Here is an 18897-nt window from a genome sequence, read left to right as displayed (position 1 = left end):
TTTAAACATGGTGGTGGTAGTTGGACAATGTGGTGATGCTGTCTCGAGACCAGAACAACTTGTTATTATAAAAGAAGAAGAAGAAGGATGGATTCTATTCTGTTTCAGATTATTGTTTTTGTATAATGTTACAGAAACAGAAAGAAAAACATTCTGAAAATGTTTGACGTTGACTTTTATCAACGTCAAACATTTTAGAAACACCCATATTTCCCCCATTTTTATTCCTTTATATTGACATTTATTAACCAGATATGGTACAAAATTCAGTGTGCTAAATTTTGCATTAACTGCCAGGGCTTTCAATGCAAATGAATGAACTAAAAACTAAAAAAAGTCATTTTAGTATTGTAAAAAAAATAATAATAATAAAATAAAAAAATTGGCCTGCAGTTCAGCACACAACAGGCAGGGGCTGCTAATTTACAAATCCAACTCCACTTGAAACTAAATAAAGCATAAAATAATAAAGAAATTTCATATTATCAAACAAAATAATGTTGTTTCTTATTGTACCTTTTATTCTATATAACATACAGTGAGGTCAGGATGTTCCCTACTCATCATGTCCAACTGATCCCAAAAGTATTGGATGGATCTCCAGCATTTAAGAGAACACAGTTCCACTGGTCCACAGCTCAGAGAGCCCCTCTAGCCCATGTCTGGCATTAGACAGGGGGGCTACATTCCTGTTTATATGCTCCATAGATTCCAGTTCTATTGGCAATACGTGTCTACAGGGACTAGACAAGCTGTGTGTGTTTACACATCTGTGTCAGCAATGGGTGCAACTATAAGTACATAGCAGAATGCATTAATTAGATGGGGAGTCCAGCTTGAGTATTGACTGTAAAGCAGGGCTGTGTTTTGGTGGTTCTCGGGTTGTTCCTGATCATCCAAATCAATTTCCTCTCATCTCAGTCTGTCTCTCGCCTCTGTTTCTCTTTTTGTGTCTCAATCTCTCTCAGTCTCTTTCTGTTTCTCAGTCTTTCTCTTATAGTCCCTCTCATGGTCTCTCAGACTCTCTCATAGTCTCTTTCTCACTTATAGTCTCTCTGTCTTCCACATAGTCTCTCTTAGTCTCTCTCTCATTGTCTCTCTATCTCTTTTATATAGTCTCACTCTGTCTCTCTCATAGTTTCTCTTTTACTCATAGTCGCATACTCGCTCATAGTCTTGCTGTCTCTCTCATAGTCTCACTGTCTCTCTCATAGTTTTGCTCATAGTCTCACTGTCTCACTCATAGCCTCACTTTCTCTCTCCTAGTCTTTCTCATAATCCTTCTCATGATCTCACTTTTACTCATAATCTTACTGTCTCACTTTCTCTCTTGTAGTCTTTCTCATAGTCTTTCTCACAGTCTCACTTTCTCTCTTATAGTCTATCTCTCATAGTTTCTCTTTCTTGCTTATAGTCTCACGGTCTCTCTTATAATCTCACTTATAGACTCATTGCCTCTCTCTCTCTCATAGTCTCTCTCTCTCCCTCTCTCTCTGAGTGACGTCAGCAGCCCGCCGTTGCTGTGAGCTGGGCGAGCCGGGACTCGGGGCCGGGCTGCTGCTGCCGCTGCTGCTGGAGAGAGAGAGAGAGAGAGAGAAAGAGAGAGGGAAAGAGAGTGAGAGAAGGAGGGAGAGGAGGAACACCATGCTGCTCTCCGCGCCGCCCCGGACACTGGCAGCGAACCCCCACCACCATCACCACCACCACGGATACACGGGCAACAGGACCGGCAAAAAGGTAGAGCCGCGGCGGAGCGGAGCGGAGCTTTATGTCCTTTATAGCAGAGAGTGACGGACCCGCTGAGCGGCTCGGCGGGCTGTGTGTGGAGTGCTGGGGGAGTGTGTGTGTGTGTGTGTGTGTGTGTGTGTGTGCGCGAAGCTGCAGTGTCCTTGAGCAGCCGAAGCTCCGTTACCAGAGCTCCGGACAGCGGGACGTCGGACGAAGCGTAGCCGGGGAGAGGGGCTCTGAGTCCCGCTGTCTCAGGCCGGGAGGTCCGGGGGTGGGGGTTTAGGAGCTGTATAGTGTTCTGTAGCTGATTTTGAGCGGCTTATTAATAACAGGCGAATTTATCATTGATAATCTGATTAAAACAAGCTGTTCAATTAGCATTTTACACAAATATAAAGAAATAAAAACTGAAGAAAAGAAATAAATAGAGAAAGTAAAAGTGTGATTGAAGCTCAGCAGTGTGGAGCTGTGTGCAGAAGCTTTTGCCTAAATGTTGGGAATCCAAAAAAACTAACAAACAAACATTTGGTTAAATAGTGGTCTTGCAAATAGAGCTGGGCAATATTTAAAAATATAACTATATTTTATTGAATCTTGATACATTTTCTAATAGTATCAGCAATCAGAGCATAAAGAACACTGATCCAACTGTACATTTCATTACAAAGAGTGTAAGTCCTAATAAGAATCCTGTTTAATTGGATAATCAGGCCCGTAGCAACGGGGCAGGCAAACCAAGCAATTGCTTGTGGCCCCCAGAAAACGATGGTTATGAATTAAATACATGTTTGTAGCTGCACACTGCCTAAACTTAGTTTCGCAGCGCATTGTGCCTTAATCCTGGCTAAAAACAGTATAACATTTCAGTAAAGATGGTGGTTATAGTGTGTTTTATACCATTGCTTTGCTGTTTGAACTACACTTGATCTGACGTTATTTATGATATAATGTATTTCTCTTCCTCAAAATATGACCTTGTGATGAGAAACAAACGTGTACATACATCTTTATAGATCTTGTTTGGGACCCCCAAATGTCTTGAAATGGCTTTGTAGATAATATGCTGCAACATTAAATAGAAATCACCATATGATGCGTTAAATGATATTTCAATAATCAGTTTACCTATTTTTACAGCTGCTGATGCATTCTGTCTGTGTGTATAAACGTTGCATTGAATAATATGAAGCATGAAAATGTCTTTAAATATCAGTATATAATATCAGTGCACAATTAGGTACACCATGGGCAGTGGATTTATATTATTATTGTATATTAGTATATATATATATATATATAAGTGGACAAATTTCTTTGATTTCTATGGGAGAGTTTTGGCCACATTAGGTTTGTTTTATGCTTATTTTACGGGTAAAGTAATACTGTTTATTAGTGCACTTATCCAAAAGTAGTATGTGAGCACACAATTCCAGATCAGGATGGATGTGTCAGAGTTGGATATCTTTATTCTCACCCCACCTCTCAAAAACTTTACTGGCAGGATGGGAAAAATGCTTGCTTACTGACTATAGAGTTTGAGAAAATATATTTGAAAAGTTAAATTAAATATATGGCACTCTATTCTTTGTTGCTCTTAGTGTGTCTAGAAAATGCTTTAAAAGCTTAAAACTTACTCCATGCACTGAATTAAACCGAACTAAACCAAACAGTCTTCGCCTGTTTTGGGAATATAAGCACACTCCCATGTTAATCTGGTTCTGACAGAAATGAATGAGGGCTATTTAATGCTCTTCCCAGCCTTGTTTTCTTCCTCGTTTCCAAAGAAGCGTATCGCTGTGCAGCAGACTGATGAAACTGTTGTAGCTACACAAGGCTTGTCACATGGGCTCAGTGATTTTGGGCAGAACTCTTGGAAGTTGGGTTTGGTATGTGATTTTGTGCATTTTGTGCATTTTTGTGTTTTTAGTGTCTGTTGGTTTTTGTATCGTGGCTCTTCAGGACTGAGTATTTGAGCTGCTGCATTATCGGTGCAGAGTTGAATGTCCTGGCAAGGTCATGGTCCCGGCTAAAGACAGCAGAAGAGCAGTGTGGTGGGTGTGGGAGAGGAGACATGTGGAGCGATTTATCAGTCATCATTCCAATAAGTATAAAAAAGGGCAGGGTGAACTGAGAGAGGAGTTCTGGGGGTTGTTTTGAAGTGGCGGATGAGCAAGCAGCCATGACCGAAGAATTAAAAAGAAGAGTCATTCTTGGTTATGCGAAATGATATCGGAACCAATGGAACCGCGACTGTATCATCAGATAACTGTGTGAAAGAATGCACAGAATATTTCAATATTTTAAAGAGAATCCAGAAAACCCAAATCAAAGTTTTCTATCTGTTTCATTCTGTTCTATCTATTTTTATGAATATTATCCCAAACTAGGTCTGGTCTAATAGGCCTAATTTGATATCGATATGGTATTTAACCCATTATATATCTACTAGAGACAGATTATATCTGTCCTGCATCATTTATTTTACTTTAATCCTGAATATATGGTGATATTTGATATTTGGAGTGCATTATTATTAGTATCATGACATTCTGGATCATTGACTTCTGAGGGTTAATGAAGTTAAAGGGCCACTTTAACCCTTCTGATTTTAGCTTTGTCCACCCTCTGCTCAGTAGCTTGTGCGGGGCACTGGGTGATGTATGGGTTTAGAGGCAGGGCAGGAGGGAGAGAGTGTGTGCCTCTGATAGCGGTACACGGAGAGTACAAGGAAACATTATTCTCACCTATAGCACAGCTGAATCAGAGAGGGCGCTGCCAAGGCGGAAATTACCACAATATAAGTGTCTTTTAATTAAATATATCAAATATATGTTTTAGTTTTTATTGCCTTATTTAAGACCATTCTATCATAGATTAATATCTACTAAGAAACCCCCAGAACTACACTATATTACATTACTGGAGAATTGTGTGATCTAGATAAAACACAACACAGTGAACAAAAAATAAATGCAGAAGTGTTATTGCACATCTATTTAATTTAATTTAATGTAATTTAATTTCAAGAACCTGTGGACGGGAAATGATGTCAGTCAAGTAAGAGGAATAAAGCTGACTCATCATTCACTCACAGTGGTGACATCTTCTCCAGATTCACATCTCACTGAAGATGCCAGACGTTGTAAAGTTACCCAACAGGCGTGGGTTCTGTAGAGGGAGGTGGGACATATTTTATTGTTGAAGGCTGAGAAGATGTGATTTCTTCTGAGGAGAGACAATATGTCTTCTTTGTACAAATATCATGTAAAATAAAAGTAAAAAGCCAATATAAGCATGTGCTATGTTTTGCTATGGTTTTCCAGTTGCTGACTGTTTTTTGTAAATTGCAAAAAAAAAAAAACTCTGCTCTGAGGCAGGTCAGTGATCATTCTGGGTGGGTTTTGAACCCACAACCCTGTCATTAATTATGAATGTCTCTAGCCACTAAGCCAACACTGCCCCGGTGAAGTACTCTGATTTGATTGGGTAGTATGGGGTAATATAAGGTAGTATAAGGCAGTATTGGGTAGTATAAGGGGGTATAGGAAGTGTATAGTGGAGAATAGAGTGTTATAGGGATTACATGGTACTATATAGTAATATAGGGAGAGGGTTAAGAGTCTTACTCAAGAGCTGAACAGTGGCAGCTTGGAAATCCTGAGTGTTGAACCCACAACTATCAACTTTCATTGATTACCTAATGCTTAAACCACTGAGCCACAACTACCACAGTAAGGTAGTATGGGGTAGTATAGGATATTATAAAGGAGTATAGAGTAGTTTAGGGTACTCTTGCTAGTGTTGAACCCACATCCCTGCCATTGGTAACCCAGTGCTCTAACCACTGAGCACCACTGCCCTAGTAGTATGGAGTAGTATAGGGTAGTATAAGAGTATCGAGGAGTATAGTATACTATACAGCTCTGGTAAAAATGAAGAGACCACTTCAGTTTCTGAATCAGTTTCTCTGATTTTGCTATTTATAGGTATTTGTTTGAGTAAAATGAACATTGTTGTTTTAGTATAGGGTTCTATAAGAGAGTATGGGGTATTATAGGGTAATGTAGGGAAAATATTAACAGTCTCGCTCAAGAACCCAACTGTAGCGGCTTAGCAAACCTGTGTGTTGAACCCATAACCCTGTCATTGCTTACCTATAGTGCTCTAACTACTGAGCCAACACTGCCCTGGTAAGACACTCTGAGTGAACAAGGGGGCAATAAAAGGGTTTGGGACTCCCCCAATTTAATAAATTCAGATATCCCCCAATGCGCCAGTTGATTTTTACACCCTGTTGTTCAGGGTATGCACTTATGAAAGTGTCGGGGGGAGTTAAAGGGGTTCAAAGGGCTCTCTCTCGCCCGGCCGTGTGAGGGGCGGCCCGATGAAAGAGGGCTTAAGAGTAAGAGTAGAGTTGAAGCGCACCCTGCCTCCTACAGGGAGCCCATTCGCCTTCTTCCTGCTCTCTTGGCAGGGATGCAGATCGCTCAAAATAATGACTTGGAATTCCTGGAATTCCCAACTCAAACAATGTGCTCATATCTGGAGGTGTCGGCGGCCGCAAAGTCAATTTCTCTCTTTTTTCTTTCGCTCTCTCTCTCTCTCTTTTTTTTTTCTCGGATATTTCACAAGCCCTGACACCTTGATAAGTGAATAAGTCACATGCAGGGTGAGGCTGTAGTAACGGCCATAACAGCGTAACCCCTCGTCTGTAGAATTAACGAGAAGCGAGGGGGAGGAGGGAGGCAGACTTGGCAGACTGTGCGTCATTTTCTTCTCGCTTCGTCTCTCTGCTTTCCATTAACTCCCCTCTTAGAGTTTTATTAATCCAAGTGTTTTCAGTTACATCAGTTTTGAAATCAAATATGGTGCGGTTCACCCGGATTATTGAGACATGTCCTTCCATGCGTTTCATAAGCAATGTTCTCAGGCCATCTTCTGGTTCCTCCTGCTGGTTTAGTGTGATTTACTAGCCTGGTTCCTTGTCCACTTATCAGCGGGAATTCAGTTCAGAGGCCTGGTCTCGGCCTGCAGTCAAACGAAAAGTCACACATCTTAAAGACGTGTAGTCTGTGAGGAAGCACTTACACACAGTTAGTTAATAATACAAAAAAACTGAAATGGATCACCCACATCCACAGTCATCAGCCACAGCTAAATTTAATCCAAAAGGGTAATTCCACTGGTTTAAAAGTGGTGGTGAGAGAAACCCGCCATCTACAGTGATTATTAGTGAGGATTTGGGAAGGGTGCTGTTCATATGTTAACAAAAATTTGGTACCAGTACCCAGCAATATATATTTTTTATATATTTTTGACTCTCTTTGTAGTAGATGCTTGTTTGTTTAAAATAGAAACTATGAACAAAAACAGTTCTATACAGTCATAGGTAAAGAGTAATATAAGGTATGATAGGTGGTATAGGGTAATATGGGGTAGTATAGAAAATAAAGGATAGTATTGGGTAGCATATGGTAGTATGAGTTGTATAAAGAGATATAAGGGAATATAGTGTAGTATATTATAGTACAGAGGGTATGTGGGGACATAGGGGAGTATATGGTAGTATAAAAGACTAAAGGGTAGTATATGGCAGGATAGGGGGAAATAGGGGAGTACAGGGTAGCATAGGGATATAGGGTAGTATAGGAAGTATAGGGTAGTATTGGTAATATAAAGGGATTTACGGAAGTATAGTATAGTATACAATAGTATAGGGGAGTACATAGTAGTATGGGGTATAGGGTACTATAGAGTAGTATAGGTCAATACAAAGGACTATAGGGTAGTATGGGGCTGTAGGATACTATATGGGGGTAGAGGGTATTATGGGTAGTATAAAGAGATATAGGAGAGGGTAGTGTAGTATAAAGGAGTACACAATAGTAAAAAGGAGTATAGGGTACTATAGAGTAGTATGAGTAGTATAAGGGAGAATAAAGAAGTGCATGGCAGGATATGGGGGTATAGGGTAGTATATTGTATTATACAGTAGTATAGGGGACTACATGAGATTATAGAGGAGTTTAGGGTAGTATGGGGTATAGGGTACTGTAGGGTAGTATAGGGTAATATAAAGGAGTATAGGGTAGTATGGAGCTGTAGAATACTATAGAGTATTATGAGTAGTGTAAAGGAGTATAGGGTATTAATGGCAGGATAGGGGGGTATAGGGTGGTATACAGGGATATAGGGTAGTATATTGTATTTTACAGTAGTATAGGGGACTACATGAGATTATAGAGGAGTTCAGGGTAGTATGGGGTATAGGGTACTGTAGGGTAGTAAAGGGTAATATAAAGGAGTATAGGGTAGTAAGAGGCTGTAGGGTACTATAGGGGAGTATGAGTATAGTAATGAATGAAGGCTAGTATATGATAGTCTGGGAGTATAGAAAAAGAAAGGGGAAGTGTACTGTATTAAATGTGTTTAGGGTAGTAAATATCTTGTAGAATATAATAATGGAAATGTTTTTGGCGTAAATTAATCTAGACTGTTTTTCTTGTTTTTGCATATTATTGTTAGCAATATCATGATTTTTTTTCACCTTTTTCTACAGTAAATGTGTTTTTGTGCAATTTTTCAAAATTTCCAAACACTTAGAGGATGGAAAATCTACTGTAATAGCCATTTTTTTTGTTTCCTTTACTATGATTATCATGATATTTTTTCCTCAGGAAACAAGCAGTTATTTTCCTTCCATTCAAGCAAATCCGTGCTCTTGCTCCTAGCCCTCATCGACAAGCTAAGGACGGCTGTGGGCCTCAGTGAGCAATGAAGAGATGGAAATTGTCTCAGTATGTTGTCGTTATCTCATCCCGCATATCTGTGAGAGGGAAGACAGAGCCCTCACATGTGCGCGATGCAGAAACGGCCTGCCTGATTGAATTAGCCGGGGGCTGAGATGTACCGGACATGGTTTGCTCCTATTGATTTGTTGTTGAGCAGAGTTTGCTCTGCAGCTCGTCACACGGAGGGAAGTCTGGCTCTGTGGACGCGAGCAGGAGGAGTCGGAGCAGCCGGAATGCCGGGCGGCTGATGAACCATCGCGCTCCGCGAGAACGCTGGCGTTAATCTCAGGGTTAGCGCGCCTCTGGACTGTGAAGAATGTCTCTACACAATGTGACATGTGTTCGGCGTTTCAGCTATAGTTTGCTGAGGGCAAACTCGAAGCGCCTGAAAGGGAATTTTCCTTTTAGGGAGGGTTGTAAAGCAGGCTGGAGGGCTCGCGTTTATTGAGAACAATCAGTTTGATTAGCGGCTAATAGTCGTTGATGCTGGGGAAGAAAACAATGGTTATTACTGTGAGAAAATTCACCCTAGTCATGTTCACCTAATGCTGTGAAAAGAAGGACTTTGGCCAACTAGCCTTTTTACTCACTGTGGGGTGCAGTTGTGGTGTTTTGTGGTGTCTCCAAGTAAATTTTCTTCCGGGCACTCTAGTTTCCTCCCAGGTGTAAAAATACTCATTTTAGGTGTGAGGCTCAGCAGTTCTGCTGGAGTTTTTAAACACTACCTGGTGGAATAGTCGTCTAACAGTGTTGTCACCACTGATGAAGGCCTAGAGAAGACCAACACAAACTGTGCTGCTACAGATTCAGATCTTTAGGGAGGGTTAGAGTGAAGTTTTAGGGCTATGAGGGCTATGAGAATTAGGGCTGCATGGTATATCGTTTGAGCATCGCCATCGATATTTGAGCATGCGCAAAAGACACATTGCAGGACGTGAGATTAACTCACTTAAGGCAATTAAATCAAACACGTCATGTTGCACCGTTTTGATTCCTGACACAAGTAGAGTAGATACACAGTGCTGTCTCTGTGTCTGTGTGAGTGACGGGCTGCTGCTGCCTGAGAAGTGCGAGGGCAGGGGAAGCGTGAGAGTGTGTGATGGGGGGAAGGTAAAAGTAAATACCTCCATCCACATGGTTGGGCACGTGCTCGTAAACGTGAGCACGTGTTAAAAGCTGTGCACCTCAGTCCAGCACAGTTTTGCAGTTTTGCAGAAATGTCCAGTTTTCCAGCTGAATTCACGCTTTTAATCCCAGAAAAACAAACAGCTCTTATTTACCTTTTAAAAAGCCATTTAAATACCTGATTAAAGGGCTGATTACTGTTGTTTTGCTGTTTTCCTCTGGTTTTAAGAGCTCGGCGCTGACTCATTTTTATCCTTTCTTCTTGGATTTACCTGCTTTGAATTCAACTGTTCTGCAGTTGGGTTCAACCACCCTCTGGGCTGGAGAGCTACTAGTCTGCTACTTCATTTTCTTAAACAAAATTTCTTTTGTGTCCAGCCACTTAATGGCTTGGAAAATATCTTAATAACTTAATTGCCAGTGTTTAAAAACTCCAGCAGCACTGCTGTATCTGATCCACTCACTGTACCACCAACTCAACACACACTAACACCTCATACACCACCACTACCATGCTAATCACTGCTAATCACTGCAGTGCTCAGAATAATAACCACCATCCAAATTATAATAATAGCTGCTCTGTGGTATATAAAGGAACAGATATAGAACTACAGTCTGTAATTATTATAGAACTACAAAGTCCTTTATGATCAGTGCAGCTGAGAAGAAGTAAAATAAATGATGGGCCAAGAAACTAAGGATGGGTTTCTGCTGATAAAGGGTTTTTTTCTGTTTTTAAAGGGTTAAATGGGAGAATTGTACACAGTGCGTGCACTCGGACAGCAGTACTCAGTATTAAAGAAGCGTATGTGTGTATATGATGCGCCTGGTTGTTGGTTTTGAGTGGTGGAGTCGAGTTGCAGCTCACCCTGAGCGGTACAGATGGGCATGGCGTGGTTAGGGCTTTCTCATGGCGAGGCTAAAGCTAGCGGAGTGGAGCAGTCTTAATGAGACAGTGGCTTCACACTGCACCCGGCACATGAGAGGGATTAGCGCTGGACGCTAACAAGCTCAGACCACAATTAGACAAGCATCCGCGCTCAAGCCAAACCTGAGAGGATGACGGACGCAGGAGCGCAGAGTGCAGAGGCCTGCTGAACTCTGAACACTGGGAGAAGACGTCAGGAGCGTTGTCCAGATATGGCAAGAAGCTTTAAAAATAGAAATACTGTACAAATTCTGTACGGTTCAGATCGAGGCATTGTCCTTGTACTGAGTACTGCGCCAAGGTTTTAGGTCAAACCCCTATTTTTCTGAGAATAAATGGGTTTTAACACTATATAACATTTTAATAAAGATACAGAACATAAAAAACATACTGTATGTATAAAAGTATTGAAAAACCCATTTGTTAAGAATTGTTAACTTCCACTAACTAACCTTGAACTGGGCGATTATTTAGAAAAATAGCTTTATTGTATTATTATTTAAACCAACATCCATATTATTAATAATTTAATAATAAATAAATTGTAATTCCACTGTCATTCCACCACCTTATTCAGTCTATAATAATAATAATAATAATAATAATCTGCTTTAGAGAAATTTTGTTATATGACATAGTGTTAAACTTAATGATTAGATTATTTTTGCATTTTGTTAAATACAAATACAGCTGTTAGTAAGGTTGAAAGCAGTAAATAAATGTAAAGAAACATTAGTTTGCATATTTAATAGCTCTAAAATAGCCCTGTTTGATACTAATTTGGCACGTCCACAGTTGGAATGCACCAAATTTGACCAAATTAAAAACCTCTGGAATATAATCAAGAGGAAGATGGATGATCACAAACCATCAAACCACCAAACTGAACTGCTTGAATTTTTGCACCAGGAGTAAAGCAGCATAAAGTTATCCAAAATCAGTGTGTAAGACTCGTGGAGGAGAACATGATGCCAAGATGCTTAAAAAAACTGTGATTAAAAAACAGAATCATTCCGCCAAATTTAGATTTCTTTGCATTGTTTAAGGTCTGAAAGCTCTGCATCTTTTTTGTTATTTGAGGCATTACTCATTTTCTGCAAATAAATGCTCTAAATGAGAATATTTTTATTTGGAATTTAGTTGAAATGTTGTCCGTAGTTTATAGAATAAAACAACAATGTTCATTTTACTCAGACATAAACCTATAAATAGCAAAATCAGAGAAACTGATTCAGAAACTGAAGTGATCTCTTTTATTTTTTTTAGAGCTGTAGTTATGTGAAATGTATCCCTATTATAACATCTGAATCTTCATTCAAGGACCAACCACATCCAACAGGATTAACTGTGGACGCTGTAAGAGGAAGCTGTCTGAAAGGGATGTTCAGGTGCTAACCTGGATTGTATCCAAAAAACATAAAACCACCGCTGTGTGCACCTCAACTCTCCTGTTTCCACCAGAGCTATGTATATATAAAAATATGTATATATATATATATACTATATCTCTACTATATCCCTATAGATGGATAACTGCGTACAACTGCAGAAAGAGTCTATTTTAACTCAAGAATTCTGCGTTATAGACTCATCGTCTCTTTCCTTCCATGGAAATGTGATTACGCAATAAGGAAGCTGACCCTTTAAACCCATGAGGCTGAGAGGATGTGAGTCAGGGGAGATTTTATTCACTTTCTCTTTCGATTTTAGGAAAAGCGCTCGTGCTCGTGCTGCTTTCTGTAGACGCTGAAGTAACTTTCAGGAGAATATGGTCACGGAGGGGATTAACCCCCAGATCCCCCCTCCGTCCACAGACGCATCCAGGGCCTGGATTAACCTTTCTGCCGGCTCTTCTGGAAGCTGGAAGTGTGCCTCCCCTTTAATTTCAAACATCCCCGGCCAGAACCAGTGATCTTGAGGCCCGCATTAAACTGGCCCATTGTTCCCGGTCCGTGGTCTGATTTCACAGGCCTGTCTAATGAAATACTCCATCCTTTACTGCCCCTGTGACTGATGAGGAGTTAATTGGAAAAGTAAGCAGAGCCTTCCGAAGAAAAGAGGAGGAGCAGGAGGGGGCTGCCGGCCTCTTCCAGTCACACATATGATAATAATTGAAAGGGCTTTGATTGTGTAAAAGCCTGGATGATTGAACCAAAAAGCAAACCTTGGAATTGTTGCGTTTTATTGGCTATTGTAAAAAAAAATTGCACTTCTTTTTAACAGTCAGTGAGGTTATTACTGCATTTTCTCAGAATATATCATATTATACCACAGTTCCAGTTCCAACCCTGCAATGTTATTGGCTGAGAGGCGTTTTATGAGTGACATTATCAGCCGGTAATACACTGTAACGGTGACCGAAGCTCTCCATGTATTACTTGATGCATTACAATGATGCAGCGCTTACAAACCAAATACAAACCAAATGCGATGTGATTATACACCACTGGGAGCCTCTGGATCCCAAAGGCACTCACAGAATATTGTTGTAATTAATATGAGTAGTAATACAATAATAATAATATGAATATTTTCTTAGCAGACCGTGCAGCAGTTTTTCCAGTCTTTCAGTAAAGTTAAAGTAGTGGTTGTGGTGTAAGAAAGCCACTATGATCTAAGGAGGTACACATGTCAGTTGGGAGTGTGAACTGAAGTAGTTTTGGAACCCAGAGTAGGAGAGGGTGTCTTTCTCATTGCATCATGCATTTCTTCCTTTTAAGTGTTTCCAGTGCAATGTCAAGTAAATGAATGGCAAAGCATGTTGGGTAAGATTAAAGTGCAATGGGAGAAAATATAAAACAAGCTTTTTTTTGGTTAAATTTGAACAGTTATTTGTTCAAATTACAGTTTGCCAAATATACACATCTCCCATCCCACTGAAAAAAGCCTTTAACACAGCCTTTAGTGTGCTAATAATGCAGTGAAGTGTTACTGCCAGTATATTCAATGTACACACACACACACACACACACACAGAAGACAATGTTAGAATTAACAAATCAGAATTGGTGAAATACTTGTTTATTTTCAGTCATTTCAAATGAAAATATGGGAACAGAGAGAGATAAATAATAAAGATATAAAAAACGAGTGTATGAGTGTTCTGTCCACCCCAATGAAAACACTGAGGTCTGGCTTGATTTATGCAGTATTAGCATTAGCTTTAGCATTAGCCGATGTTTGGTGTTATTTGTACATTTTCTGCTCCTTGTCTGTAATGCTGTATGATACAGTTACATTAAGTTTTTGTTGGGTGCAGCTTGTTGTGTCTTAACATATTTTTTCTTTTGTCTTTATTCGTTTAGCAGGCCTATGTGTCCGCCACTCAACAGATGGCACCGCCCAGTCCCAACACCACCACCACCACCAGCAGCAGCAGTAATGGAAGCACCGTTGGAGGTGACCAGCTAAGCAGAACCAACCTCTACATCCGCGGCCTGCACCCAGGAACCACAGATCAGGATCTGGTGAAGCTCTGTCAGCCGTGAGTCTTCTGCTTATTTAAGATAAAAAATGTAGCTGTTTTGGCTCTATAAAAATGAAGCTCGAGAGAAACAGCGATTCCCTTTTTTTTGCTCGCTAGTTTCACATTTATGCTCACGTAAAAAGGTTAAAACATGCTGGTTGATTTTTTTTTCACCTGGTATTTTTGCGCCCCCGGCTTTTGACATTGATGTGACGCCATACTGAAACACCTGGTTTTAGAGCACAATAATTGATTGTGGTGACGGACAGTTCTGGTGGAAACAGGAGAGTTGAGGTGCACATTGAATTCTGCGTGATTTGATCAGCCGTGATTTTATGTTTATTGGATACAATCCGGGTTAGCACCCGAACATCCCTTTCAGACAGCTTCCTCTTACAGCGTCCACAGTTAATCCTGTTGGATGTGGTTGGTCCTTCTTGGTGGTGTGCTGACATTACCCTGGATACCGTGGCTCTTGATGCATCACAAAGACTTGCTGTCTTGGTCACAGATGCTCCAGCAAGACGTGCACCAACAATTTGTCCTCTTTTGAACTCTGGTATGTCACCCATAATGTTATAGTGTGCATTGCAAAATTTTAAGCAGAACTGTGCTCTTACCCTGCTAATTGAACCTTCACACTCTGCAATTTATGAGGATTGGCTACCAGGCCGCCCCAATTTAGCCATGAAACCTAAAATCCCACACTAAAATGATGACAGGTATTTCAGTTTCATTGTCCAACCCCTGTAGATCTATGTAGTGTGTGTGTGTGTGTGTGTGTATGTGTGTGTGAGAGATGTACTAGCTACAGCTGCTGTGAAGTAGTGAAGTGTAATTTCACCTTTCTGAAGGAGATGATGATGGCAGGAGGTGGCATCTTGGCTATTAGAGGAATACTTCATCATTTTTCCACCTAATCTCTCTTTCTCTCTCTCTCTCTCTCTTTCTCTCTCTCTCTCTCTCTCTCTCTCTCTCTTTCTCTCCCTCGCTCTCGCTCTCACATCTGTAGCCTACTGTCCTTTACACAGCAGTGTCCCTGTACTTAGATGAGAACAGAACATCCATTAACTCAGAAAACACTTCTAATGTTTTTGTTCGGGGAAAAACATGGTTCAGGTTGAGAAACACTGGAGCGTTCCTCGAATCTGATGTGGATTTAGGTCAGGGTGGACGGAGAACGGGAGAATTCAGTGAGGAGGAGAGGACTGAGAATGTCCTGGACTGACCCTCACGCTGAAAAAGAAACACAGCACACACCGCTGGCAGCGTGGAGCAGAGCGGTAATGAAATACACTTGATCTCGGGCAGGTATGCGGCGGATTGGTTTCATTAATATAGAGTTTACGTTTGTGCATTGCTGCTCTCTAGATTAATTGCAGCTCCTTTCTCTTTTAATCTAATGCCGTTTTATTATTATTGCACTGCAGTCGGTGCGCCCGCCGCGTCTCGCCCGCGCCTCGCCCGCGCCTTTATCTCAGATGACCCTGTGGAGGAATGAAAGGCTGCAGCAGGCTTTAACTTGTGGTAAAGTCAACAGGGGTTTGGGTTTCAAACAAAGCACTTTCTAGTTGGCAGCGCTAAGCCTTTCCAACAAGTAGGCATGATTGCGCCTCCCTTAAACCTCGCCTCCCCTCCCCTCCTGTCCCTCGCTGCCTGTCTTTCTTTCCTCCCTCTCTCCCTCCCTCCCTCCCTCCCTCCCAAAGCCTCACTTCCTTTTACGGAGAGAAAGCGAAGGAGGGGTCTGACGAGAAACCCCAGCCGCTGTTTTTGCAGCCAAGAGGCCTTGAGGAATTTCCTTCATCCCAGCGTTATAGAGCCATACATTTTTTTATGTTAATTCTGTCTGTTGATTGCATGTTTTTGTTTGTGTTTGGGGTGGAAAAAAACGACAATTGGCCTTGCGTCTCTTTAAGTTCAGATATGAGGAAGATCCACACAGTTAAGAGCTTTTTATTTAATGGAACCATTAGTTTAGTTTAGTCTTAATCAATCTTTTCCATGTTTTTACTACAAATAACCCATTCTGAGTCTCGTATTTATACGTACCATAGATCAGAAACTGGTGCAGTTTTTTAGATTTTGATTTCCATCAAGTTTTATCAAGTTCTCACTACAGTCAGAGTCAGTTCTAATCCAGGAAAAGAGGCTATTCGCCTGCAATTGGTTTTATTCAGGCAGACCGTGTTGTAGTTGTGATGCTTTTCGAGAATTTGAGGGGCCAAGAATTAAGAGTCTATTGAAAGACAGGAAGGCTGAAGAGGTGGAGAGAGAGAGAGAGAGAGAGAGAGAGAGAGAAAAAGAAAGAAAAAAAGAAAGCAGAGTAAAGAAAAGTAAAGCAAAGAGTAAAGCCAGAGAGAAGAGGCCCTTTCTCCTCTCTTTCTCTCTCTCTCTCTCTCTCTCTCTTTCTCTTTCGCAGCAGCCATGGAAGAAATGGCTTTCGATGAGTCTGCCCAGCCCTACAGGAAACTCCGAGCCCAAGGGGAAAGAGAAAGACAAACAAGGGCAACAGCTGGGAGGGAGAGAGGAGGCTGACTGGGAGGGAGGGAAAGAGAGGCAGAGAGAGGGAAAGAGAGGCAGAGAGAGAGAGAGAGAGAGAGATGTATGTGTCAGGTGTTCTTGAAGCTGTAGCACCAGCTGGTAAAGGGGATGTTTGCAAGAGTAATTACTTTTAAAGCTGTGGAGCATCCGCTACATCCTGCTTTATTCTACAGCAGACCGGCGTTTTATAGCACCAACACAAAGCGTGCATTCGGCGTAATTTAAAGCCGGGTGAAAATAGCAGACTAGCTAAAGCATATATATATGTACTCCAGTTATTATGTGCTGTATATCATTTTATGTTAGTGATAGAGTGTTGCCAGTCCCCATGCATTCATCATCTTTCACGGAAACCACTTAACAATACACCTGGGTGCAAATGATCAGAGTTAAGTTAATCTTAGTGCATTAATCTTACTACAGCTTTAGTACTAAAGCGGTTTTCTTTACTGCATCTAAACTTTAAAATGCACTTAAATTATTTAATTCTTAAAACAATAACTTTATATACACATTATAGCTCTTTTTACATGAGATAAAATACTTACATGTTTATGAAGTTCTTTGCACAAAATCACTCTCACATAAAGATAAAGATAAAGAGCTCACCAGCTCTATTCTTACTAGTTTTAGTTCCTTTCAGAATGAGCCGTTTAAGGGCTCTGTCACTTTTATGCAAATAATCTGTTGCATGAACAAGCCAGTTACAGATCCTTGCCTCAGGTGAAGTCTGCTGGCTAATCCTGCTGTGTACTGTCTATAAAGTTTTCAACCAGCTGACCAGAATGGTGGATCTTCAACTGATCTTGATGGCTGTCTCATCACCTCTGCAACCAGTGTTTTGTAGTTTTGAGTCACTACAGCCTCTGTAGATCTGTATCTGTCTCTAAAACTCAGAATAAAATGATCTCTATATGCGTGTAGGGAAGTGATGTACAGCTTAGTGGGTCCACTGATCGTTAATATCAGTCTCTTATCCGTGTTTTTTGTTGGTTGGACGTTGGTTGAGTTCACGTCATGCGTTTTCTGTTATGGTGCCACTTGCCACAAGGTCAAAGTTGAGCCATGTAGAACTTTGGATGCGGTAATCGTTAGCGGGGTGGAGGCGTGGTTATGGGCGTAGAAATGCACCACTTAACAATTGAATCCAATGGGGATCAGCGTAAAGTGGCGCGGCTACCGCAGGCCGTGTGTAAGCACCTTTATTGTGACGTCACAATTAAACGTTTGTGGTTGTTTTAATATGTATGTCTGTGACATAAAATAGTCTTAAAATGAAAATAATATTGTTTATCACACAAATATCATTATCGAGACAGGACTAATAGTATCAGTGGGAATTCCTCAGCTTCCCCACTGAACCCATAGCCGTATAGTAGATTTTACACAGAGCTTCATCCCCCCAAACACAGCCTGAACACACAGCCAGCCTGAGTGCCTGTTACTCACAGAGCCACGCAGGTCATGCCCTCGCTACGTACACCACAGCTCTGTGTCACGCCGCTCGGTTGACCGTGACACAATGCCACCCCTCCGTCCACCGCGCTCGGAAAAGCACAGCCGCACGCTCCCAGCAAAACGCTGCAAATAGACTGCGCTTAGTGTTGCCCTATTAAACAGAGCATGCAGCGGCTCAGAGCTCGCTCATATACACACCACTGCAGTGATGCAGCCATGCACATTTATACTGCTTCTGACATTAACTTACTAAATAAATACTGTTTAGATATTCCAATAAGAAATTTTGATGTTTGTTTTGATGATTAAGAGATGTTTTATACCTGATTACTTACTGTAAATACCAGGTACTAGATGCAATTAGCATTTTAATCAGAGTTTTGACTAGGGATTAAATAAATATTTGGCAACCAAAATTATATGCCAAAAAAGCCCAAATACCAAATCCAATTTAAGAGTGTGATTTTTGATTGCTGATTTTGTGAATTTGAAATACATCAGTTTTGTGTTGCCTTATATTTTAAAAGCAAGGCAAAAATATATTTAAATACTGTAATTTATTCAATGCTCAAAAAATGGTAGCAAAATAAATATAAAATCATATGAAAAACAGAATTCTGCATTCTGTCATTAGCCAGATGTTTCGTTTTGTTCTATCCCAACATTTAATTGAGGTTCATTGCTAAATCTGACATCCTAAATCAGGAACTAAAATAAAATGACATGATAATACACATTTATCATATTTTTTCTTTTTTAAGATGAGCTTCTTAATAATCCAATAATAAAGCTGTAACATGACACACTATTCAGTTCAATACAATATGCTAATTTGTACAGCTCTTTAAAAAAGTAAG

General features: G+C 40.7%; 1 protein-coding gene across 2 annotated transcripts in view; it reads left to right on the top strand.

Moving 5' to 3' along the window:
* Positions 1–1556: 1556 nt before the first annotated feature.
* rbms2b (RNA binding motif, single stranded interacting protein 2b) overlaps positions 1557–18897 on the top strand; it is a 37475-nt gene continuing 20134 nt past the window's right edge. The window contains exons 1-2 of one of the 2 annotated variants that reach the window (XM_022677158.2): positions 1557–1737; positions 13884–14059. In XM_022677158.2, coding sequence (XP_022532879.2) covers positions 1645–1737; positions 13884–14059 — 269 coding nt within the window. In that variant the 5' untranslated portion in view covers positions 1557–1644. Of the gene's footprint in view, positions 1738–13880; positions 14060–18897 lie in introns of both variants that reach the window. The other variant, XM_022677157.2, reaches the window with a different exon arrangement.

The sequence above is a fragment of the Astyanax mexicanus genome, chromosome 13 (genome assembly GCF_023375975.1).
Source record: "Astyanax mexicanus isolate ESR-SI-001 chromosome 13, AstMex3_surface, whole genome shotgun sequence".
NCBI classification, from domain to species: domain Eukaryota; kingdom Metazoa; phylum Chordata; class Actinopteri; order Characiformes; family Acestrorhamphidae; genus Astyanax; species Astyanax mexicanus.
Note: the sequence above shows the minus strand (reverse complement) of the source record. Positions and strands in the feature narration are given on the sequence as shown.